This window comes from Siphateles boraxobius, unplaced genomic scaffold (genome assembly GCF_051911475.1).
Source record: "Siphateles boraxobius isolate OS27281-9 unplaced genomic scaffold, OSU_SipBor_1 12, whole genome shotgun sequence".
Taxonomy (NCBI): domain Eukaryota; kingdom Metazoa; phylum Chordata; class Actinopteri; order Cypriniformes; family Leuciscidae; genus Siphateles; species Siphateles boraxobius.
Genome location: NW_027508722.1, coordinates 28,978,619 through 29,003,407, shown reverse-complemented (window position 1 = coordinate 29,003,407; position 24,789 = coordinate 28,978,619). Strand labels below are relative to the sequence as shown.

Sequence of the window (24,789 nt, the reverse complement as noted above, 5' to 3'; positions counted from 1 at the left end):
ATGATGGCGTTTTTATTACTAAACAGGTAAGGTATTTTATTGAACAGGTAAATTACAATATGTCACTCTCTAACAGAGTTCATTATAAAGCATTATTTATTGTGAAAAGTCATTTCAGTCTATTAGGCGTCTATTAATGGATATAGCTTCAGTTACATCTTCAGCTCAGCTTGAGATCCTTTCCATCTAAACTGATCATATCTCTTAAGCCTATTAGTGAATGTTTTATGAGCATTAGGATAACCATATTCATCCGCATGGTCACACAGAGCCGAAGCACAACCAAAACAATGTTCTTCCGCAAAAAAGCATGAATTTGAACTGCTAGAGGAACAAAAGATTCTTAAGTGTTCCTTCAATGTTTGTAAGTTTAATGATGAGCATTAATGGATGATAGTAAAATATAAAAATTACAAATTGGCAAATGAGAATAAACAATTGAAACATCCAATACAGACCAATATCAATAAATTAAAATATGATTCTAATAGTAACTTTGTGCATTCCTAAATATAGCCAAAAAACATCCTGCTCAACATGGGTCATGCCCTCAGGATCTCAAGAAACAGGGTTATAGCAATCAGAAGATGCAGTTTAAAACAATCAAGGGTTACTTTTCCACTCAGTCATTTACAAATAGACTCTCATAGGCCTATATGATTATATGGGTTATGGGTAATACATATCAAATGGCATAATTGCACACCTGATTATTCAGATCTTCATATGTATTTGACAATAAATTTCAGGGCTGTTTTGCCATTACCATCAGTCATTTACAAATAGTGCAAATTTAAATATTTACAAATTTATGTCCTAAAAAGATTATGTAAAAAAGTGCTAAATAGGCCAAAATCAATGTTTTATGGACATCGTGTCTTTCACGTTCAAGTTATACATTTACTCACCAAGTGGATGTTATTGTATTATTGTTTAATTTCCACTTTCCACTTTGATTTAAATATTGAGCTTTACATGCATCGAAAACAAAACCCAAACAATTAAATCAAAGCATAAAGAGAACCGGATGCTATAATATTTCTAATGAAACAACTTCTGATATTGTTTACATTTATGAAGTACATTCTGATATAAAGATGTTATGAAGATATTTAAACTTGTGAACTGCTAATATGACACATAATATGTATAGAACCCTTTTAACAGTAACATCATTCAAGATATACTCAGATTCTTTCCTTTTTTTGGGCTTGTCCTTAATATGTCATCACAGCAATTGAACCTACAAACCTTTCAAACATACAGTATTTCTATGTAGAAGTAGTCTGTCTGTCATTAAAAAATAGTCAATTCCCAATGATTAGTCAGACTATGAAGATCTAATGTATTCCACATGGTTTCCAGATGCTGTTTTCTGTCTGAAGGGACACTAAACCAGCCTCAGTCTCATGCTAATTCTCCACAAAGGGAAATGGACTTTCAGATTCTGTTAGTGACAAAGCAAACTCTATTCATGCCATTCACAAAGCAACTTTTAAATAGCATTTGCAGTGTTCTAATATGTCAAAATTGACCTGGAGCCAATTGAATTGTCGTGTGTCATTCCAAAAGATTTATTTTCCATCAGACGACTGGGGTTATGGGGGAAAAAATGAATATGAATATTTGATTATGTCTTTATCTCCCACTCCTGAAAAAAAACCATCTTGTTTCATATTCTTAATACAGATAAAACATTTATGTAGTTACATTCAAAAAAGACATCAACTCATGTTTATAATTGAAGTATCTGAGTTAATCAGTTTTGGAGCAAAGACATTTGACCATCATTAGTGGAATTATTTATTGATTTATTTTCTACAGAATACCACAAAACAGAAACATTATTAATAGAATGTGTTAATACATTAAAATATGGTCTAGTTTAACCGTTAATATCTTGAATATTTGATATTTACACATTTCAAAATGCACGTCTTAAAAAAACAAGTGGAGAGGACTCCCAAAACCAAATGAGCAGTATATGAAGAACAAAACGTCTTGTTGTAGTTCTGCTCCCTGAATGGAGCTCAGCCTTCTGGTCCACTGGATTAGGAATTATTCAACAAGTTGCAATTGCTGGATTTCCATATCTGTCTGCACATTTTTACATTCCCTCAACACTCCATCATTGTCTTTCTGTAGCCTTTATCTCCCATGTCCCAAAGAAGGATCACTTGGGGATTGTGAAATACACCCGGCGTTCAATAGACACTATTTTTTCCTCAGAGCCTCCACTTCATCCTATAAATATAAAAATATTGATTAATAAGTTGTACTTAGCATTAAGGGAAGACTAGCATTAAGGTAAGACTATATTTAAAATTGACAGTTTAAAATCTACAGGAAAACAATCTGCATGAGGGTAGAAGAGATAGTTAGTGCATTTAAAAAAAAAAAAGTAAACTTCCAGATATATATTTGTCTATCTTTAAGGATGTTTATGGATAAAATAGGAATCCTTATGACTATGGTTACGTGATGCAGATGTTTTGTCAGTTCTATCATGTTGAAGAGCTTGTATTTTTAACTCACTGCTGCTCTCTTGAGGATAAAGACAGTATTTATTTGACTGGATTTATTTCAGTTCTTTTTTTTTTATATACTGAAATAACATTGACATAATTGAATGAGAAACTGATGTAAAAAGAAAATCGACTTCTATTTTTTTTCTCTTTTACAAGATATGAGACTATCTTCACAGAATAGACTCAAATCTCACCACACTCACCTGTAATCTCATCCGTTTTTCGGACTCGTCCTTCAGTTCATCTTTAAGGTCATTTATGTCTCTCCTGGTGAGGAAAAGCAAAGAGGAATATTGCAATAAAAGAAATGTCATGTCATGAAAGTGATCATTAAGGGGTGGTAATCGGGGTTTATACTCACTCGTGCTGTGCTTTGAGGAGATCCAGTGACATACGTAGATCCTTGAGTTCTATCAGCACAGAGGCCAGTGATGCAGGCTCCTCCTGAAGCCCAGCTTTGCTTTCAGTCTGTGTCTCGGATGAAGTGCTCTTAGTTCCCTGGCCTGTCTTGGCGGGAGGAGCTGACTGAGGCTCTGTAACCTGTGAACAAATACCATCAGCTGAGCAACTGAGGGATGAAGAGGGATATAAATCCTAGGACAATATGTTAACAAATGGCTGTACATCCCAGTTCAAAAGTTTGTGGTCAGTACTTTATTTTTATTTTATTTTTTAAGAAATATAGACTTTTATTCAGGAAAGAGGTATTACATTGATCAAAAGTAACCCCCAAAAAATATTTTTCAAATAAATCCTTTGCTTTTAAACTTTCCATTCATCAAATATTCTACTGTTTCAAAAAAATTATTAAGCAGCACAAATGTTCTTAACATTGTAATATGAAATGTTTCTTGAGCACCAAATCAGGATATTAGAATGATTTCTGAAGGATCGTGTGACACTGAAGACTGGAGTAATGATGCTGAAATTACAGCTTTGCATCACAGGAATAAATTACATTATAAATACATTTAAATAGAAAACACATTTTAAATTGTAATAATATTTCACAATATTACTGATTTACTGTATTATGTTTGATCAAATAAATGCAGTCTTGGTGAGCATAAGAGACTTAATTTAAAAACATCTTACCAACCTTAAAGTTTTATACAGTGGTATATATCAGACTTTTAAGGAGATGTTTTATAGACAAAATAATTCCATAATGTAATATAAATTTTCCAACCTTTGGTAACAGTTTAGAACAACTTTCATTAACAGGCCCTTAAAACATTATATAATGCTTTACAGATCAATAGTTCATGTACATTCGATATGTAAATATGAATATTTATGATAATATTATAGGCCTATATGAATTACAATTTCTTATATTTGAAGGTAGATGAGGTAATCTGATCTGTGAAGCATTATATAATGTTATAATATTATTAATGAAAGTTATTGTAAAGAGTTATCCAAACCTCTGGAATATTTTGTGGTAATCCATCTTTCTCTCCCGAAGTTTCATTGTGGTCAGTTTCATCTGGAACCTTTATGAAAAACAGATGTTTTTTGGATTATTTATCAAGACATTAGACTGAATATTTTAACTCGTTATTTAAAAAGGAAGATTATAATATGTAATTATTATATATATATAATCATGATTATTATTATTTTAATTTTAATTGATTGACAGCCCTAATTTTAGATTTTCCTCATTTTTATGATCATTCTCCATGCACCTCCCCAGACATGCTTCGGCTTGAGTGCCGCATCTTAAGCTTTGAAAACCACAAGTTTAATAAAACAAACTGTTCTCAATTTAATGAATCAAGCCTTAAAATGTTTAGTTGCAATTCATCTCTTAAAGTCCCCCTGTTGTGAAAATCAAGTTTTTAATGCTGTTTATAGTTCTATGTGGTGTTTTAAAATATGCTTCAAGACAAACCATGTGCAAATTCCCAAGTCAACACCATTGCTGAGTATTTTCTCCTTAAAACGGCAGTGAACCAAAGACAGTGTCAAAAATGTGGTTTGAAATCGCAGTTGTTCTCTACGTCAAAATATGTTGTAACCAATCCCATCAACGTTTAGGATGAGCTTTAGCATATCATTAGCAATACATTTAGCAATATAGCGGGTGAATTATGAATATGATGTATATTACGATGTTATGATGAACTATATGCCTTTCTCCACTGACATTCTAAGTTGTTCAAAGCGTTTCTCGATGATGATTTTTAGAACGCAGCCGCCTGACTCTGAGATGGCGAATGGGAACATGGTTTGTGTAACATTAGCAACATATTATTAGCTCTTTGATAATGTAGTCAAGCCAAAGTCTAATCATATTAATTACCGTTATGTGTCTGTCATTGTATATGGAGAGCAATACATAAAACGCATTACCATTCTGACACATCGACTTATAGACGACCCTGTGTAATTCAGTCTTTCACTTCTTCTGAAACAGTTTCTGCCTCAATATGACTGAATTAAACCAGTTTTTCCACTTGCCATTGTGTAGCGTGTACTACAGTTAAGTTGACCTTGACCGAGTGTATCAGGTATTTAAACTGGTGTGATTGAGTGGAGGTGGAGACTAATTTGCATATTCATGGATCCACGTATAAGGGTGTAAAATTCAAGCTATTTCAAGGCATGAAGAAATTATTTTCACAGGAAATGTTTAAATGTCATCTTGGTGTTCAAAGAGGAGTTTTAAGGGATAAAATGATTGACTACAGGGGGACTTTAAACTAAAGCCAATCAACTTAAATCCTGAAACGTTTATGAGTGTCATGTCTGTGCCTTTGTGTTAAGCTCACTTGTGTGACAGTGGCAGGGGCTGTTGGTGGTCTTCTCTGTGGAGGTTTGGCTCTGTTGGCCGTGGGATGGCTCAGTTTCTCTGAGGACACGTCTACACCGTCAAACTGGTCAGGTGTCTTATCTTTAACATCCTTAGTGTCTTTAACCTCTTTCTGTACTGGTGAGGCAGGGGGCTGTTGTCTCGGTGAGACAGTTTGTGGCTCTTCAACATTTCTAAGAAGGGGAAAAAATGCATTATGCATAATGCACACATACAATATATTAAAATTAAATACAGGTTTGTGTGTGTGTGTGTGTGTGTGTGTGTGTGTGTGTGTAAGTGCATTGGTTTAAGAGAGTGAGGTCATTAAGTGCTTGCGGAAGAAGTGCGTCTTCAGCTGCTTCTAAATTTGTGTCTAATGTGTCTTATAGTTTTGTGAGCTTTTTCAAACAACACATTGCTTTGAATTCTTTTGGAAAACGTAAGATTAACTGTTATATGCTTGTAACTGCTAAATGCTTGTAATGTCTTAGTTTGTCAGAATGACAGTTCTTTCTGTAAGCTCTGCCTTTTTTTCTATGCTCACTTAGAAAAACAGGAAACAGGCAGTTTGACTTTGTTTAGTCCCTAGGCAACTCATGAAAAGCGTCACAGAATGTTGTATGTTCTAACATGATTTGCGAAGGCATCACTTACTTTGGTACTAGTTTTATGGGCTTCTCTTTGGCAGGTGGTGGAGGAACAGGTGGTTTGTGTAGACCAGGCAACTTGATTTTACCAGGTGGGTCACTTCGAAAGTCTTTAGTGTCTGGTTTCTCACCTGTGTGCATCAACATTGGGTAAATTTCCTTAGAAAGCAGTGCTAAAGTGAAGTAATAAATGTTAGACATGTAATATAAATAAATATTTCTTAAAAATTAAATAGTTTTAGGATGTGTTCACAGTAACGCTTTTAGTTCGGTTCTCGGTTCTTTTGGTCCAGACCAAGAGTGAAAACAATACATTTAGTCCTGGTTCACTTAGTTTTCACACTGTCATTTTTAACACTGAACCTAAAGATTTAAAAAAAGGCTTTTATGACGCATGTTTTGCGACAAAACTTACTGGACACCTAAAGCAATCATGTTTGCTGGATTAAATAAGCAGTCAAGTCAAGAAAAAGTCAAGAACTCACAAAAAGCTTAAAAAATAGTGAAAACAGCTTGAGGAATTCCTGCGTTGTGGAAAATAATGCAAGAAGACCAGGTTCTGATGCCTGTATCAAACTGTAATGGTTTAACATCGTAACTATGATGAGAAGAACCAGGTATGCTTGAGAATTCTGTCCTTTTTAGAGTTTGAGACCCACCCTTTCAGAGCTCTGTCTGCTAGTTTGGTGCGCACAAGGGTTCGGATGGCAGCGTTCACATTTATTCATATTCACAGCACTTACAGAGCGATCGCACCAGAGTTCGTTTTAATCTAACCAAATCTGCCAAATGTGAACACACCCTTATATATAAATTTACTCAAGAATAAGACCGATGTTATACTTTTAAAGGTTATTTATAGGTTGGTTCAGAACTATTACTTTTAGTCTCTGTCTTTGGTTTTGAATCTGAGCTGTTCTGGTCCATCACTGGCATCTGATTCCCTGAGATATAAGAAGATACCAGAATGATTAGTTTTTTTCCATCAATGCAACAAACAAATGCAACAAACATATGTAAATGTAATTGTTGCTTCTTCTCAAAGTTAATGGAAGCCAAATGTTGGCATTCCCTCCCATAAATAAAAAAGCCCAAGGCACTTGCGTGGGGTATAGTATTAAAAAGGCATTATAAAGATGTTAGATTAAATGGTCACCCGGATGAAGACTCTGTTGCATTGTGTAGGTTGTGGATTTTAATATAAAGCCCAATTTTAATAAAGCCTTTTTAATAACACACCCCACACGAGAGGACAGTGTGCTGGATGGACTGCCAGAAGGCCAGCCAGAACCCTTAAAGCTATTTTTGCAACAATTCTCTTTACACACTTTAAAATTAACATTACAAAATAAACATCACTTTGAAGCATTCTCACAACTAAACAGGACACATGCTGGAGGTCTCAGTGGCATGAGAACTTGCAACTTTCCCTGAAAAATGAGCATTTGTTTCCTGTGGCTACACAAAAAGAATTCTCATGGGTTCCCTGAATAAACCCGGATGGGTTTAAGCATTAACAGTAATTAAACTGTGTCCTACAATACAGACCAGATCTCTGTCCTCATTCAGAATTAGTCTTGTGCAGTCAAAATAAAAGACAAAGTCTAATCCAAGTCAAAATCGAATGGATGCACAGATCTTGCCAATGCCATAAATATAACGTGATGAGAGAGGATGTTTACTCAAAATAATTACATCGACCACTATGACAAGATCTTTTCTTTTGAAACCAAATCTTCAATAAAACACTATTAAAAAAGCCATTCTAAGACTTATGTAATTGCGTGAAGTCGTAAAACAAGGACAAGTGATATAACTGCAAATGCATCTGGAGAAGAAAAGAATCCAAGAACTAAAAATACAGAAGAATAAATACAGTCTATACATACCCTGTCAGTTTTTCAACATCACAACCCTATGTTCTTATGGAAATGAAGGCGTATATTTAGAGCAGAGGGGTGCTCCACTCTGCCCTTGCCTTCCTCTAGAGTCTGCTCACATGACATCTCTTCATGGCCTACAACAACTTCCTGTCACAACCCCACACAGCTGCATCAGTGTTTCTCAGAGCGGTTTGTGGTAATGTGTTAGGTGTAAGAAAGTCAGATTCAGCAAAGAACAGATTTTTGCACCACATTTCCTGGCTTTTAACACCACTTTAACACGGTCACAGAGACAATTCCTCAGCAAAAAAAACATGATCATCTGGGGAAAATGGCAGAGTTTCACGCTTGAGTGCAAAACAAAACATGAGATGAGTAAAAAGCCTACTTCCTGTCCTAGAAATGAGAACAGGTGCAGAAACTGCGTTTTAAAGTTTGTAGTTTCCATCAGAGTTTTTGTGAGCTACCAAACATAAGCTAAATGGTTAATTCCTGAGAAAAGTCAAGCTGAATAAAATAAATAAAATAAATATAGCATAATAAGGGCTGTCGAGTACTGAATAAAGTTCATAGAACAGTCATAAAACTTTGTAAATGAAAAAAAACATACAATAGCTGTTGAGTTGTCTTTATTTGTGCATGGTGTGAAAATAATAATAGTAATAAAAGTAAAAAACTGAACTTGAACTTCCTCTAGTTAAGATTCTAAGTGATATCTAATAAGGATTGTCTCATTAATCCTTATTTCCGCCATCTCAAATAAGGGAAGTATGTGACTACTGTGGGTTAGACAATGATGACATATCCTTCATTAAAATCATAACTCAAGAGTCATTGTATACATTTACCACTAATGAATTCCAGCTTTACTGGCATTCAAGTATTTTTGTCATTTGATAAAATATATTCTTATTTGTTATAAAGACACAAAACAAATACATTTTTTTAAATTTATATTTAATATTCAAAATCTGTTCATCAAGCTTAGCATAGGCCTATATACTTTTTTATAGTAATTAAAATTATATTATATAATAATTTATAATTTATAATAAATTATAAAGTTATATTTTATAGTATATAACTTTGAATGGACTTTTGTATATTGATTGATAACCAACAACCTTTCGATTCAACCATTTAAAAAAAATGACAGTAACAAGGGCTTCAAAGACAACCTGACATGTGCCACTGTTTTAAATCTAAATAAACCTGTTTACACACCCCTATAATCTCCATTTCTATAAATCAACTATTTCTAGCAACATTTCCAGCTACTGTACGTTCGATATAATCTGAAGAATCTTGTCGAACCAGCCCTGCCGCTATGACAGGTGCTGATGTCTTACCTGTTTTTTTCTGAGAGCCAAGTCTCACCGGTGTCTGGCCTGCATTCCCAGTCTGCGTAGGAAACAAGAAATTGTCAACCAAATATGGATTAATCCTTTTGAGCAGGTTACCGATCGCACTTCATGTAGGAAGAATCAAGTCACTGTTTTTAGTGTTCCTCTCCTCTAATGGAAACATCTGAGTCAATCTCTTTTAATAAGCACAAAGTAACAGGAAGAAAATACAGTCATGTATAGACCACAGTTAGCTGTCTTGTGTAACAAGGCATTAAAAACAGATTTATAACCTCCAGTATGTTCCACCTTAAAACAAACCAAACTATTTGTAAACTAGAATGAATATCCTTGGAGTTAAATGGGTTTTCTGAGCCAGCGCATTAGTAAAAGCCCAGAGCAGTGTTGACAAAAGGGAGACTCCCATTCTCTAACAGTACACAAATGGGCCAATCATGAGAATATTTCTCTGTCCCACACTCACATGAAGAGCATCCCTTGGGATCACCATGACGAAGTTATCAGGAAAAAAGCCCCTGCATCCGTTCAGTTCCCCCTCCCACCAGCCATCGTCCTCAGTGGCCTTCAGGGAAAAGAAAAAGAAAAGAAAAACGCAAAGCTGACTCACTGAGCAGGAGAAGATACTAACTTGTACTGTATATGGGGTATAAACAAACAAATTAGGACGTTCTCAGTTATGAATACACATATGATATCAATTAATTCTCTTTTTGTTTCATATACACACTACCTAGAAAAGTTCTTTTGAACTTTCTATTCATCAAAGAATCCTGAAAAATATTAAGCAGCACCAAATCAGGATATTAGAATGATTTCTGAAGGATCATCTGACACTGAAGACTGGAGTTATGGCTGATGAAGATTCAGATATGATATCACATGAATAAATTACGTTTTAAAATATATCCAAATAGAAAAATATTTCACAATATTACAGTTTTATTGTATTTTTGATCTAATAAATGTAGCTTAAAAAAACATACAAAATAAATAAATCATGTAAATAGGTGAGCTTGGTGTTACTTGTGATATTGTACAGCCAAGTGGTCATATGCGGTCAAAATACACCCCTTCAGAATGATACAAAATACAATGATGCATTTTGTGTTGGCATAGTGATCACCTTGTCAGGGTTTATTATTTTGCTGTAATCATCAGCTGACTGTACATTATCCTTTACATACAAATCAAGTGAAACAACATTGTTTTTCTTTAGAAAATACATTGTGTGCCGTATAAATAGAAAGTATTCTGTTGGTCACCAACGACACACCTTACTGATAATAGTTATGACGTCTCCCTTCTTCAGGTTCAACTCGTCTTCGGCAACAGCCGTGTAATCGAACATGGCCTGACAACATTCTTTTACTGTGGAGGAATTAAACATGTATTCAGTGAACTCAAATTTACTGCCATTGTGATTAAACTAATTAGCAAATTTTCCTTAACAGATTTTCTCTGGCAGGTTTGGTGGGTGAATCTAAAAAGCACATGTTCAAAGCACTGCTCTTCTGGTGTGAAACTCTTAGGGAAGTCCTTTAAGAATAGATCTTTTCATTCACTGATAACTGCAATAGCATTGTTTTAAGATTCTATGTGCTTTCTTTGTCACTGTCTGTTTATTACAGGAATAGTGTTACTCTGTTCTCTTCAAGTTGAAGAGTGCTACCTCAAGCTCCAGCTAAACAGCATTTTAATTATTCAACAAAAATCAACTGTATGGTATGGCAAGTTTTTAGACTTCTCACCGCTTGATGTTTTCCTCCGTAAACTTGGTCTCTGTTGTCCTTGTCCCTGTAAGAAAAAAACAGTATCATAATATATGAATAATAATATAATATTATAATAATTACATTATTAATTAGTGCTGTCAAAACGATTAATCGCATCTAACATACAAGTTTGTTTACATATGTATGTGTATATATATTATTAAATGTCTGTGTATATATTATACACACACATATATAATGTAAACAAACTTTTGTTAGATGCGATTAATCGATTTGACAGCACTATTGTTAATATAATATAATATAATATATTCACTTCTTTATTAAAGACGGCTTCAGAGAGTTTAGGCCTGGCTTTGGCTTCAGTTATCTTGCCATCTGAAAACATTAAGAAGGTTCAGAAAGACAGTAGCAAACATTCACACAGAACACATATTTGTTTTGAAAAACAAAAATGGACAAAAAAGATCCGCAAGGTCTCAAGACGCATTTAAAAAAAAAGTTGAACTACTTTTTTAATTCAACCGTTTAATTGTTTCCAGCAGGTATAAGAGATTTTCAGCATTTAGAAACACAGAAACACTCTTCAGGAAGCATGTGTGGATTTTTACTGTCTACAAAATACTTCTTGAGCCTATACTGCAAGATCCAACTATTGGTTCATCTCAGAAATAGGATGGCCAAACAACAGTTTGCGGTGTCTTTGTCCCAAAAATTACAGAGGGCACTGTATCAATTGCAGCTATTAGAGGATGCTTATTATGTGAAAGAAATGCTAATCCTTACAGCTCTAGTAGTGTACAAGCTCACCTTTTGAAGGGACAAAAATTTCCTTCACAAAATTGGACGGAAAGGCTCCTATTTGGTTATTTTTCTTTCCCATCCACCATCCATCTTCAATCTACCAGACAAAAAGGAATGCAGATTAATTTGTATTAAAAATAGAAACATGACATTGTTACAAATATAAAATCTGGTTTGGAACACATAACAAAAAAACATTTAATTTATTTCACATATATTTACTTATTTGTGAAGCAGTTATGTGAAAAGTGAAATGATGTACTGTCAGACAGCCATGATCACACACACACACAAACACACACATACACACACCTACAGGATGATACAATATTTTTTTCTATGTAGGTGCTCTGATCATTGTCAGGGTTTATTATCTTGGTTTAATGAAGGCTGACTGTCTTTACATACATATCAAGTGATGTAACAATAATTTGAATTGGATCAGTGTGGACATTCTATACAAATAAAAATAATAGAGATTTGGACAGACTTTTTTTGATTGTTTACTATTAAATATTCCATTACGTTAACATGATGAGACTACCACTTCAGCAAGTATGTATTAAAACATCTACTTAAAATCTACTTTGCTCTTGTTGCGTTTATAGAAATAAGGTTTTAATATACCTCTCTGATAATCTCGATGGTCTCTCCGACAACCAGCTCCAGCTCGTCCTCGTGCAGGGAAGCGTAGGGAAAAGCCACCTCGCATTTCCTCGTCTGTACCTTTGGTTTCTTCGCTGGAGAATTTAAGTAAGTGGAAAACATATGGAACATGTCAGTACGTTCAGATGTGAGAACAAACTGAACTGAACTGGACTAGACTGCAAAAAGCACTTCTAGCTTTCACTTTTACAAGTAGGCTACTTCACTTTTATGACAAGCATTGTTTTTACGGCGGATATAGCCTAGGGCAGCACTAGCCTATGGATTTTGGTGAGTATAATTTGAGACCGGATGTGGAGGCACAAACCCTTTCATTAGCCTACTTATTTTAGTCTGCCAAGTTGAGTTCTTTGGACAACTTAAGACACTTGTGGACCTTCGAATGAAAAAGCTTTTGAATCTGCCACTGAAAAACTGATCTGGATATTTACAAAATCTTTTTTCTGGTTGGAGACTTTGATTTTTCCAAGTTAATTGAAAAGATTCGCGCACCTTCTGCAGTCAGGAGGTGATGATAAGTGAGTGTTCTAACGCATGTGTGTGGGTGTGACTGACTTGAGATGCGCTGCTGAGCAGACCGATCGGTGAATTACATCAAAGTATCGCGAGAGCGTACTTTGATGTCATACACCAATCCTCTGCGCCGCTTCACACCTAATGATTGAATCATTGACTCAACCGATTAGCTCAAAAATACTACTTACTTCTCAACATTTGCATGACTTTTATCAAACTATAGAAAACGTACAACATTTGTAATTTGTGTCATTTTAATTAGTGGTAAATTCATGGTGTTTGTGACACTTTTTTCCATTAAAATGACTATGTAAAAGTGTCCCAATATACCTGAATTCACGTATGGTCATCAGCAGGGGCGGTTTCTTCATTAGGGCGATTGGGCGACGCACCACCAAAGTGTGAAAGGGACTTTTTCAATCACATTCACAATCTCATTCAACCACAGAGTTACGTTTATAGACCGTAAAAAAATAGGTTACGCTAGCAGTCGCTGTGCCTCTGGATATAGTCCAACCAGCGTCATGTCACGTTCTATGCAGTACCGCCTCTTTTTGGGCGATTTCACTCTGGCTGAGAATCGCCCAGAGTGTTCCCATAGTCTTAAGGCCAATTTATACTTCTGCGTCGAACTCACGCTGTAGGCTGTGCGTAGCGCGCGTACCCTGATGTGCACCTCTCCAAAAATGTAACAACGCGTCAATTCTACAATGCCTGCTAGAACGCCTCCCTCGGGTTTCACGTGCTCCCTCTGCATGTGTATTTGCGTGACAACGACGCAGAAGTATAAATGAAAACCAACGCGTAGTCTATAGCGTAGGGGCTCCGGCGTAGGTCCGACGCAGAAGTATAAATTGGCCTTTAAGGCTGATTTATACTTCTGCGTCTGACCTACGCCGGAGCCTCTACGCCGTAGCCTACGCTTTGGTTTTAATTTATACTTCTGCGTCGTTGTCCGCGTTGACGCACGCAGGTGGAGCATGTGAAACCCGAGGAAGCGGTTTGAGCAGACCAATCACAGCGCTTGCGTCCGCGTGTTACATTTTTGGAGAGGTGCACGTCAGGGTACGCCGGAGGGTACGCGCGCTACACACAGCCTACGGCGCAGCTACGGCGTAAGTTCGCAGGCACTGCAATGCATTCTCTATGGGTTCCGGGAGGGCTCGCACTAACGTGCTTACGTCATCATACGTATCCTTAACTTGTGCAGCGATTGGTGGGAACAAACATACACTATTAAAAATCTTTAAGATTAAGTGACAAATAATATTTGAAAACAATTTTGAATTTGAACAACAAGAAAAAATGAAACACTACTTTAATATCTTTATCAAATGTGATTAAAAAATATAAAATAAAAGAGAACGAGAGCGAGAGAGACTGTTGGGACATCTCGCGAGTTGTTGAGGTCAGTTGAACTTGAACGTCATGGCGAACACAGATAATTTTATCGTGTCATTAATTCAGCCGTCGTTGTAATCAGGATATTTCAGGAGCAAGTAGCAACAGGAACAACAAGATCTAGGAGGGCCTTGGGAGAAGAAGACAAGCAGAGGCTGTCTAAAGAGGTATTTATTGCTGACCATTTAAACACTCGAGTGTTGGAAAATCTCACTTTGTTTTTACAATCAGTTTAGGAAAGGATGGTAGCAGTCTTTTTTACTCCTAGCATTGTAATTTGAAATTTAAGATAAGCTGTTAATTTATCCATTGCATGGGTGGACCTTATCCTTATCAATCATCCAAACATGTGCCCCCCCTGAGAGATTTTGCAGGAGCCGCCACTGGTCATCAGCATTATAATTCTTCTACCCCATCGTGTTTAGTAACACTTCGAGAACCTTTCAGCATTCAGATTCAAATTAGACTAGCAAATGATTGATTCGTTCACTTAAAAGATTAATACCTTAACAAAATACTGTTATTTAACTTATAATGGAGACTTACATTTCCTCATGCTTCTTGGCTCTCTGTTGCTGTCCCCTATTAGGTAAACAGGCACTTCCTGTGGGGAGAGAAGAGCTATTTTGAATATAGGTATAGGAAGCAAGGTGAGCCATGACAAGGCTTAAACCTGACCATGGAAACAATGTTCTAATAGATCCAGACCTTGACGAAGTTGCCAGGGAACATCCCTCTCTTTCCTCTCAGATCTCCTTCCAGCCATCCTTCTTCTTTGGCCTTTGAGACATTCTTTACCACATCTCCTACACACACTGTTAACTCATCTTGCATCGTCGCCTCAAAGTCTAGAAGCACAAGCACCTCTAGAATGGTCAAAAGAAAGGTGAAGCCATTGGGGGTTTGTAGATTGGAGCGTTTTATACAATATGTTGGCTTGTAAATTGTTATCTTAAAGGTGCTCTAAGCGATGTCACGCATTCTTTGGGCCAAAACATTTTTTGTCACATACAGCAAACATCTCTTCACTATCCGCTAGCTGCCTGTTCTCTGAACACACTGTAAAAAAACACGGTCTCTGCAGACACCTCAGGCTCCAGAAACGGCAAAAAAAAAAAACTTGGCTAGCCCGCACCACGAAACATAACAAACTGTTCCAGCCAATAACCGACAAGAAGGATTTGGGGGTGGGGTTTGGGGGGTTATTGCACGGATGAGGAGGATGGAGGGTCTAGCTAGCCTCCGTTTTGTTTGACAATACTTCAAACGTCAACAAGAAGTGACGGCACCCAACAACGCTTAGAGCACCTTTAAGCTTATGTTATATTAAGTATCTAAAACACATTTGAACATATTTATAGCTATTCTAAACATTTTCCCTTAAAATCAATGCAAAAAATCTGCAGATTTCATCTAGGCCAGATAAGATTGTTGGACTTTGCCAATCACCAGTAAGCCTTATATTTAACGAAATACCCTACAGATAAATGCGGCTAATTATGTGAAGGCATGAAAAAACATGCCAAAGAGATAGTAAGTAGTAGGATGTGTGCTTCTCAGGTGCAATACTGGAGCTGGACATCCATGAGCAATGTGTTTCAACAGGCCTACAGGTATGTGAGTTGAACCTGAGTCAGGAATATCAGTACAAAGATCCCTGCGCATGATTCACAATGGCATTGCATACATCTGATTTCCTGTAAGAAACCCTTTGATTTTGTGATTGGGCAGTCTGAATCTCAAGTCTCAATGACAGGCAGTTTATGGTCTCGTAAACTCATAAAAACAGCCGTTAAATGAGATTAGTGTAAACACATTTGATGACATAAACTGCCATCTCAAGTTTATTTAACATAAAAATACATGCAGAGTGAATTAGTGAATAAATAAATACAGTCCTTTTGTACATCCATCCATAAATGTTAGTAATAATATTAAAATATTAAATATATACGACAAAAAATCTAAACCATTTGTCACTTTTTGCAAAATTATATTACACTTGTTGTAATAGATTCTCATTAATGTTGGCTACCGTATACATAACCCAGATATCACAAACACTACAACTTGCCAAATCATAACTAGAAATTATTTTAAAACAAGGCTTAAAAACTCACCCATGGCTCCTCTCAAGCTGTGCTAAGAGCACCAAGTCAGACAATGTAGATTGTGTTCAGTTCTCAAAGTGTCATGGAATCCCTGTGAATTAATCCAAACAGCGAAGGCTTTTTAGGACCTCCTTCTTTCTAGTCAAACATTAGCATTGTTGAAGAAAACAAAATTCCCACCTAGTCAAGACACGTTCTACAATGAAAGAGAGAGAGAGATAAGAGTGTGTAACAGGTGAGACAGGTTTGTAATGGTATGAGCCTCCTGGTGTCATGTGTCACAGCAAACATTACTGACAGTAGGTGTACTCACCTAGAAGGAATTCAAGGAAAAACCCTATTTTTAAATATAACTGTGATGATATGAATGTAATCTTTGTAATAAGAGTGTCTATTTTTTTAATTGCACTTTTATTGAACATAGCAGATATATGATTGTACTGTGGCTATAGTGCTTTTATTTAGAGCCTGTCAGGCCAGTTTACGCAGAAATAATAAAGCATTTTTAAAAGATTATTCAAATAAGTGTAGTTCACAATATGACTGAATTAAAATATGATGAATAGGATTACGATTTTCTTGGTCTGAAAAAAACAACAACTTCTAGTTGTCACCTTTGGTGAGTTTGTTCAAGGTTTACTTGACCTGTTCATGTCTGTTTCTAGATTAGTTTTCATTGTGTTCAGTTCATGTGTCCCTGTGTGTCTGTATTCCTATCACCTGGTCATCTATTATCTCATTAATCATGTCAGCTGTGTCTCGTTTCTTTGACTAGTCCCAGTGTATTTAAACCGTGTTTAGTTCAGTGGTCAGTTCTACATTGTTTTATGTTGCTTGTTCTGTTCGGTTAAGATTTGAGTTCATTTCTGAATATACTGTAGACAGACTGCTGCACTTAGATCCTTTTTCATCTCTGCTGCAACCAACACTGATGCTAGTTTCTTTTTGACACACACACACACACAAAAAAAAACATGCAATAGAAAATTGTTGCTTTTTTTATTCTTTCTGATTGTGAGTATATAAATGCAAGTCAAATGTATATATCAGACACAGTGCAAATCAGAAACCAGACAATTAAAATTCAATGTTGAGTATGAATGTGAATTATTCACATCCCCCTATAATTTGTTTTATTTTAACTCTTCAAATTAATTCCCCAAAACAAATATTTTTATTAAAATATCTAAGGGCTGAATTGATTACTTCATCTAAAGAATGTGCTTAGCCAATAGAAATAAAGGCATACATTAGAAAACCCATAATAAAATATGCACACACATATTGTCAAAACCCTGCAACCCGAGAAATCTAAAATCTAAAACAGTCTTCAAAACATTTGTAGGTACATGTATTTTTTTTTTTTCTTTAGGATGTTTGTCCAGTTTTAAAGTTGACCACTTTGACAAGCAGTTGGATGAATGTAAGTCTTTTTTTTTCTCCACATGTCATTCACTGGGACATGAATGTCTACCTGCTGTTGTTTGGTCCCATAGCGAGACTGGGTCATTAAATCAAGATCTTCGTTTCTATCGGCAGACACACAAGGGTCTGAAAGAGTTTCATTTAAGCCCACAAAATGTCAATATGTACTTCTTTTTTTTTCAACAGCAATAATGTCATTTCTTAAGGCAAAAACATAGAACATAACCAGCTACAGTATAGTTCTATACTGGCATTCTACACTATAGGCACTATGGCACCAAACATTTGAACTAGTAGCCGACCTAAATATGTTTTTTTGATGCCTGATATCAACATCTAGAAAGTAGAGTGTCCGATGACCGATATATATGGTCACTAGACGATATGAGTTGTACTGTATTTGTAACATTTAATAACTAGTCACACACACACACAAATTAAATTTCTAACTATCCATAGACAAAGCTGTCAGTAGAATCTGAAAATGAAAAAGTGGGGAAATAAAAACTTCCAATAATTAAGTTCACATGGTTATATTAATAGCCTCAAAATGGCCAATCAATTGGCCTAGCCTTAATATCGGTCTATGATATCACTACTTCAAAACATACATATTATTCTGTGTGTTTTACGTTTGCATGTTTCAAAAGTCTTGTGCAAAAAGGAGAGAGGATTCGCAATAGAGGCACTTGAGAATTGGTGGCACCAATTCTTCCAGAGATGTAGGGATAGAAAATGAATGTTGGAGCAGGTGCTTTTAACAGTGTCCGTCATGATAAGATAGGAAGTAGGAAATAAAAAAGCAATACAATAAAAAAGCCTCTTTCCTATCAAAAAGATTTGGATCCATAAGGATGCAGATATTATATCCATTCTTGACATGATGAGGGATCTCCTTGTTCTCCAAGGTCCTGTCAAAGTCTTCACTGCTCCATTCTCACTGGTCCTGTTCTACATCATCTCCTTGCTGTTCACCCTCATCATCAGTGGCCTGGAATTTATCATGGGCCCATTTAGGGCTCGTATTATTGGTGGTTTTGGTATTTGTGGCCCTCCGGAGGATGAAACGTCCCTTGGCACGAACAATGTTACCGCGACCAGAGCCGCGCATGTTCATCAGCTTTCTCTCACCTTCACTGTCTCTTTCACTGTGCTGCAAAGACAGAAGAAGGGCTTACAAAAAATATGGACCTCAATTATGTAACATATACAGTTGTAAGCGGGACTGAAAACCTTGATAGAGAGTTAGTACCTAATGAAACCATATATATATATATATATATATATATATATATAATCCATCTCCCACCTAACTTATTATTATAATTAAAAGGTTTGAAAAGATTTCTCAGTTTAAGCATAATCACCTGTGTTATGTTTGATTGTACATTGTCATAATATTACATGTACAGACCATGAATGTAACTGATAGGTTGCATGGAGCATAAACTACTGTATGTTTTTTGTTCCTGATATGCATATTATGTTAATCTTTTTAATTTTTTTTGGTTGTTCAGAAACTGCATTAGAAAGGAGATTAGAATGGGTGTTTACAATGATCACAACATACTAGGAAGTATTTCTTGCTCTTGGGAGTGTATTCTTGATCCCAGTCTTGATTCTTTGCTGACATGTTCATCTGTGAATCACCGTTGCCGTTTCCGTGGAAATTTCCTCGGTTCCAACCTCTACCACGAATGCTAAGCTGCTAAGAAACAGCAAATTGTAACCATAAATATTAAAGCAATAAACAAATATCTTGGTTCTTCAATAGACTCAACTTACAAAGCCTCCTCGTGATCTTCCTCTCTCCACAGACTCTCCATGCTCTCTAAACCCCAGCTGGACTCTGGATAAGCCTTCTGCCTTGATCTCAGCCTCGTCTTCATGGTAAGCAGAGGAAGATGAGGAAGATGACTGAGAACGCTCCCGTTTCTTCTTGCTTTTCCTTAAGAATCAAATAACATTAGATTCAGACATTGTTGATCAATGTAAAGAGGTCTCAAAAATCGACTGGATCAGCGATAACAACTTTTGTCGTTCATGTTCAAAGTGACTTTATCAGCTCATTTTCTTGTCCCCTAACCAAAAAGTCATCTTTACCTGTAGCCTACCTGAAGTCGAAGGAAATCAGGACATTTTCAAACACTTTAAAACCTATATTCGTCATATTCAAAATATCCAACTGACCAGAAAGTCAAAAAGGTGCGTTCACACTGACAGTGATGTAATAACTGAAGGTGACCAAGTTGCTTTTCTGTTGGGCACAAGTAGGTGTTCCTACTTGAATACAGTACACCTCTGTATCAGGGAGTCAATCATTTGAGCTCTGCTCCCATTGGTAGTTGCTGTATCGTATTGCAGCTCATATGCAAGTTCAATAGCTCAAAATTCACTCTGCCCAATGATTTCTGTCACTCGTGTCGCCTCACATCACCAACCCTGAAAAGGATTGTCTTCTTGTTTCTGCAGATTGCTGAAAGTGTGAACGCATCTTCTGGCCTTTTTGAAAGTGTTTATTGAAGGCCTCCAGAGAGGTTTGACGGTTTCATCTTGTTAAATCTTTACATGACTCAAACAGATTCTTTGAATGTTGAAGCAAGTAAATCTGTATCTGATATTGCAAATTGTTTAATGGTTGATCAAAACTGAATTTAGAGAAGTTATTATCACCATGACAATTTTTCACTTGAGTGGTTACAACAAGCCCAAACAGAAATATGATTGTCAGCTGTTTTCTATAACTGAACCTCTGCATTCACAATCACTCTGTAATGTCTATGGAACATCTTTTCTTATGCAGCTTACTTTGTTTTTTTGTGGTTCTTTGAGGCTTTCTCTGTGGATGTTTCCTTTCTTGATTCGGGAGATTCCCCCGATACTCTTTCTTCGTACTCTTCCTCTCTTTGCTCTCTCTCTCCACTCAAGTATTTCTTTCTGCGCTCAATATCCAGCCGAAGGTCCATTGAATCACTTTTAGATTTATTACCATCAACCTGCCGTGAGGAGAAAGAGAGATGTTGTGGGCCAGATGTGGGTTAGTTGCGTGACCTATTAGCTTCATGCAGCATTGTACGGGGTGGGACCAAAATGAAAAACACAGCAAGAGCTGACTTCAAACAATCATGCAAATGGATGAAAGGAAGACGCCTTTTCTAATATCATTTTATGTAGCATTTTGGCTTCTTACAGTCTTTCAACAGGCTTATTTTCTCAGAAATGGCAATAGGTCACAAAATAACATTCGGATTTCCTCTCACTTGCTCATCGAAATCAAAAGATATATAAAATAAACAAAACAAAATAGTAGTAGGCAACATTATAGGACCACAGCAGAAATACTTTCATTGGTGCTCATGAAAGTATGTTGTTTTTACTTTGCCTAAACACCTCACTTGTTCTTTGCAGGCTTTGAAGAAGAATACTTACTATGACTTTTGTTTAGAGTCCTTTGAATGGATTTGACATGGGAACAACTGGTCACTTCCATTTCTGACCTCTGATTTCTTGCCTCAACTGCCTTAGGAAGGCTTGTAAAAGGGAAGGCATTTACAACACAACAACCTGAATGCACCTCTTTTCGCATCTCACTTTTTGGACTTTATGCCTCTCTCATCAGAAACAAGAGTTTTTAGAGAGAGAAGGAAGCCTATGAATGCTTTGGCCACATCACTCGCGCAGCATTCTTTTCCAAAATACGTCATATTTCAAAATTTTTGGTCACCTTGAAGCTGTTTTCCATGGTGCTTTTCATCTCATCAAACAGAAGAGAGTGCCTCTTAAAAGCACTGGGAGAAACATCAATTCTCCTGTGAAAAAAAAGAGGTGAAGAGAGGAATATTTTGATATATGTTGATCCTCCTTTCTTAAAGTCTTGAAATTGTCAAAACAAATAAATTGCTCATACGTGCATGAGAAACCAGTGTGGGAATTTGTCCCTGAAATTTTTATACCTGTGTATCTCTGGACTCTTTCTCTGCTTAATGAGTTCTTTCTCAGCAGCTCTTCTCTGGTACATGGCAAAGCGATCACTTAGGGTCAATCCAGAAGAAGGAAAATATTGAGCTGCATGTGGGCAGAAAATTTTGTATTTTTTCATTAAATAAATAAAGTATAAAAAGATTATGTATAAATAAATAATAAATATTTATATAAAAAAAAACTAAAAAAGATTTAGGGGAGTGCTTACACAATACTCTTTTCAACTTAAAATGGAAACCTTTTTGGCCGTTCATTTACACGACAACAGCGTTTGGGGGCCTGAAAACGCTAACTTTTAAAAACAAGTTTTAAGGCGATTTTTTTTGTGTGAAAATTATACTGCCATCATCTCCGTGTAAACTACAAAAACACGAATTTGTGAAAAAGGTGACATCGTGCGCATATGTATTATGCATTCAATCAAAATACATTCAACCAAAACAATGATGGCGGACACATTATGTATATGTATATTTGTCCCATTATGAATGATAAATATATTTTTTTTAAAATGAAGTCTGCGGTAATTAAATGATGGGTGTATCATTTTTGTAATTTTACAGAGGGGTGATGGAACAATACAAATACTACGTCCATAACAACCCTCTCACAACCTTAGCTGTACAAGACAGAGAGGTTTCAGTCACCTTTAATGTGATGGACAATTGAAACTATGTGTTGGGCAAACAGCTCAGATGGACTTCTGAGTGACTGCTGAGCCTGAAGATGCTGAAGGACAGCTTGAAACTCCCAATCCTTTTCATCAAGATGCACAAACTCCAGAAGATGCCTTCTTTCATTGGTCAAAACAGATGTTCTGTCAAATAGAACAATGGTGACAAAATGGAATATATTTAATATGTGATAGTCAGAAGCAGTCATATGCACAACAATGCAATGTTTTGTGAAGAGGCAAGTAGAAGCAAAAGGTAATTTCTGAGATCTTGGAGGGAAACGAAAATCATTTACCTAGCAAGGTCATCACTGAGAGAATTCATCCTTACACTGAATTCACTTCCTCTTTTCACGGAAGCTCTTGGTGGGGATTCCTCGTTCATAACCACAAACATCTCTTGCTCGCGGCTCTCAGAACTCCTCCTGGGAAGCAGTGTGGGTTTCTCTTTTCGTTTCACATTTGAGAGCTTTTCAGGGGATGGATCCTTGAGCATGCCACTCAGCTGGTCTCTCTTAGAGAGAGCCGCTAGGATTTTCGCTGCTCTTTCCTGTTTATGGCAGAGCAGGAGAGCCTCCAGCTCATCATCCCATGGCATGTCCTGCATCCTTCTGATTCGCTTCTCGAACATTTCACGAGCGGACAGCGCGACTTTGCTTTTTCTTTTGGAAGGATTGTTTACCGTATCCCTCACTTTATCAGAGATCTCCCCTTCTTCGACTTCGTCCTCACCATCCTCGCACATAAATGTTGGGCCGATACGTGGACCCATTTTAGGGGTGCTTATGGATAACTTTTTACCATCACCACTCTTTGCATATTTGCATTTCTCCTTCTCTCCTGCGTTGTCATGATCTATAGTGCGAGACAACTCGGTGCCCTTTTCAAAGATTCCTCCATTTTCTTTATCACATACTAATTCTCTGTTACTTTTCCCTTTGTGTGTGTTGTTCTCACATTCAGAGGGCTGTTTTTTAACCTTTTGTTCCTCCAGGAATCTGGTAAATGAGAGAAAGATTTTACAGTTCATTATTATTTACAATAATGTGCTCAGATGCATCAGTTGTCATTTTGACGTGACCAAGGACTGCTACTTTATGTCAAACTGACAGAACTATGCATAAACTGTAATGGATTTGGTTCATTTTACCGTGCACAAATGAATGGCTTCCAGTCTGAAACAGGTAAACAAGTGTGTGTGCAGCTGGGAATATATCACTTCTTCCATTTGCAAAGTGCAAATATAAACCTTTTAGACCTTTTTAGGACATCTAAATTACAGACTGTGAGCTGACATTTGTAAACAAGGTATATCTAGCTCTTCATGTTTGGCTCTTTCTTCCAACCGCTCTTTTGATGCATTTCAAGGGCAGATTGCAAACCAAATGTGCAATCTTACTTTTTGTCTGGCACGCACACAGGATTTATTGTGTTACTTCCACTCTTATAACTGACTAAAATAAAGGTAAAAAAGAAAAAGAAAATAAACAATATTCAAATGCATATAGTCCATCAAATATATAAACATCTGTCATCAATATAGCTTAAAAGGCTTGAGAACACTACCCAGCCCTAGGACAAACAAGTTAAATAATATAGATTATTGGTCAAAAATTTGGAATGATTAAGATTTATCAATGTTTTTGAAATAGGTCAAGGCTGCATTTATTTGATCAAAAATACAATACAAACAGTAATATTGTGAAATAATATAAGAATAATAACTATTTTCTTATTATATATTTTAAAATGTAATTTATTCCTGTGATGGCAAAGCTGAATTTCCAGCAGCCATTAATCCAGTCTTCAGTGTTACATGCATGATCCATCAGATGGATCATGCTGATTTGGTGCTCAATTTAATCAATTATTCATAGTGTTTCTTATTATTATCAATGTTGAAAACATTTTTTGCAAGATTCTTTGATGAATATAAAGTTCAAAGGATTAGCATTTATTTGAAAATATAAATCGTTCATAATAAGACATTATGAATTTCTTTACTGTCACTTTTGATTAATTTAACGTGTCCTTGCTGAATAAAAGTATTTTTTTAATCTTACCCAAAACTTGTGAATGATAATATATCATGGTTTCCACAAAGCTATTAAGCAGTAACGATGTTTTCTTGAGGACCAAATCAGCATATTATTATGATTGCGATATAATACTTCAGCTTTGCTATAACAAGAATAACTAAATTACATTTAAAAAAAAAAATACATACATATATATATATATATATATATATATATAT

General features: G+C 36.1%; 2 protein-coding genes across 23 annotated transcripts in view; both read right to left on the bottom strand.

Moving 5' to 3' along the window:
- Positions 1-1,779: 1,779 nt before the first annotated feature.
- On the bottom strand, positions 1,780-16,663 carry sh3d21 (SH3 domain containing 21). Of its 9 annotated transcripts, none has more exons than XM_077217886.1 (17): positions 16,463-16,663; positions 15,051-15,208; positions 14,889-14,946; positions 12,387-12,499; positions 11,766-11,856; positions 11,272-11,333; positions 10,971-11,016; positions 10,496-10,590; positions 9,686-9,784; positions 9,208-9,259; positions 6,857-6,919; positions 5,983-6,106; positions 5,306-5,519; positions 3,956-4,024; positions 2,890-3,068; positions 2,732-2,795; positions 1,780-2,244 (listed from the first exon to the last, which is right to left on the bottom strand). In XM_077217886.1, exons 1-17 carry the CDS (start codon positions 16,464-16,466, stop codon positions 2,215-2,217), a joined length of 1,521 nt encoding a protein of 506 aa, XP_077074001.1. In that variant the 5' UTR covers positions 16,467-16,663; the 3' UTR covers positions 1,780-2,214. The 9 variants fall into 9 exon arrangements, with proteins under 9 accessions (XP_077074001.1, XP_077074002.1, XP_077074003.1 ...); XM_077217887.1 differs by having other exon boundaries at positions 15,051-15,190; positions 16,463-16,615; XM_077217888.1 differs by lacking the exon at positions 6,857-6,919 and having other exon boundaries at positions 16,463-16,656.
- A 772-nt stretch (positions 16,664-17,435) lies between these two features.
- thrap3a (thyroid hormone receptor associated protein 3a) overlaps positions 17,436-24,789 on the bottom strand; it is a 56,805-nt gene continuing 49,451 nt past the window's right edge. For 7 of the 14 annotated variants that reach the window (XM_077217865.1, XM_077217863.1, XM_077217867.1 and 4 more), the window contains 8 exons: positions 22,829-23,530; positions 22,507-22,676; positions 21,832-21,943; positions 21,603-21,687; positions 20,687-20,874; positions 19,664-19,826; positions 19,449-19,583; positions 17,436-19,031 (listed from right to left, as the gene is read on the bottom strand). In XM_077217865.1, the coding sequence (XP_077073980.1) occupies positions 18,816-19,031; positions 19,449-19,583; positions 19,664-19,826; positions 20,687-20,874; positions 21,603-21,687; positions 21,832-21,943; positions 22,507-22,676; positions 22,829-23,530 (1,771 nt within the window). In that variant the 3' untranslated portion in view covers positions 17,436-18,815. Of the gene's footprint in view, positions 19,032-19,448; positions 19,587-19,663; positions 19,827-20,686; positions 20,875-21,602; positions 21,688-21,831; positions 21,944-22,506; positions 22,677-22,828; positions 23,531-24,789 lie in introns of all 14 variants that reach the window. The other 7 variants (XM_077217857.1, XM_077217861.1, XM_077217858.1 and 4 more) reach the window with 1 other exon arrangement.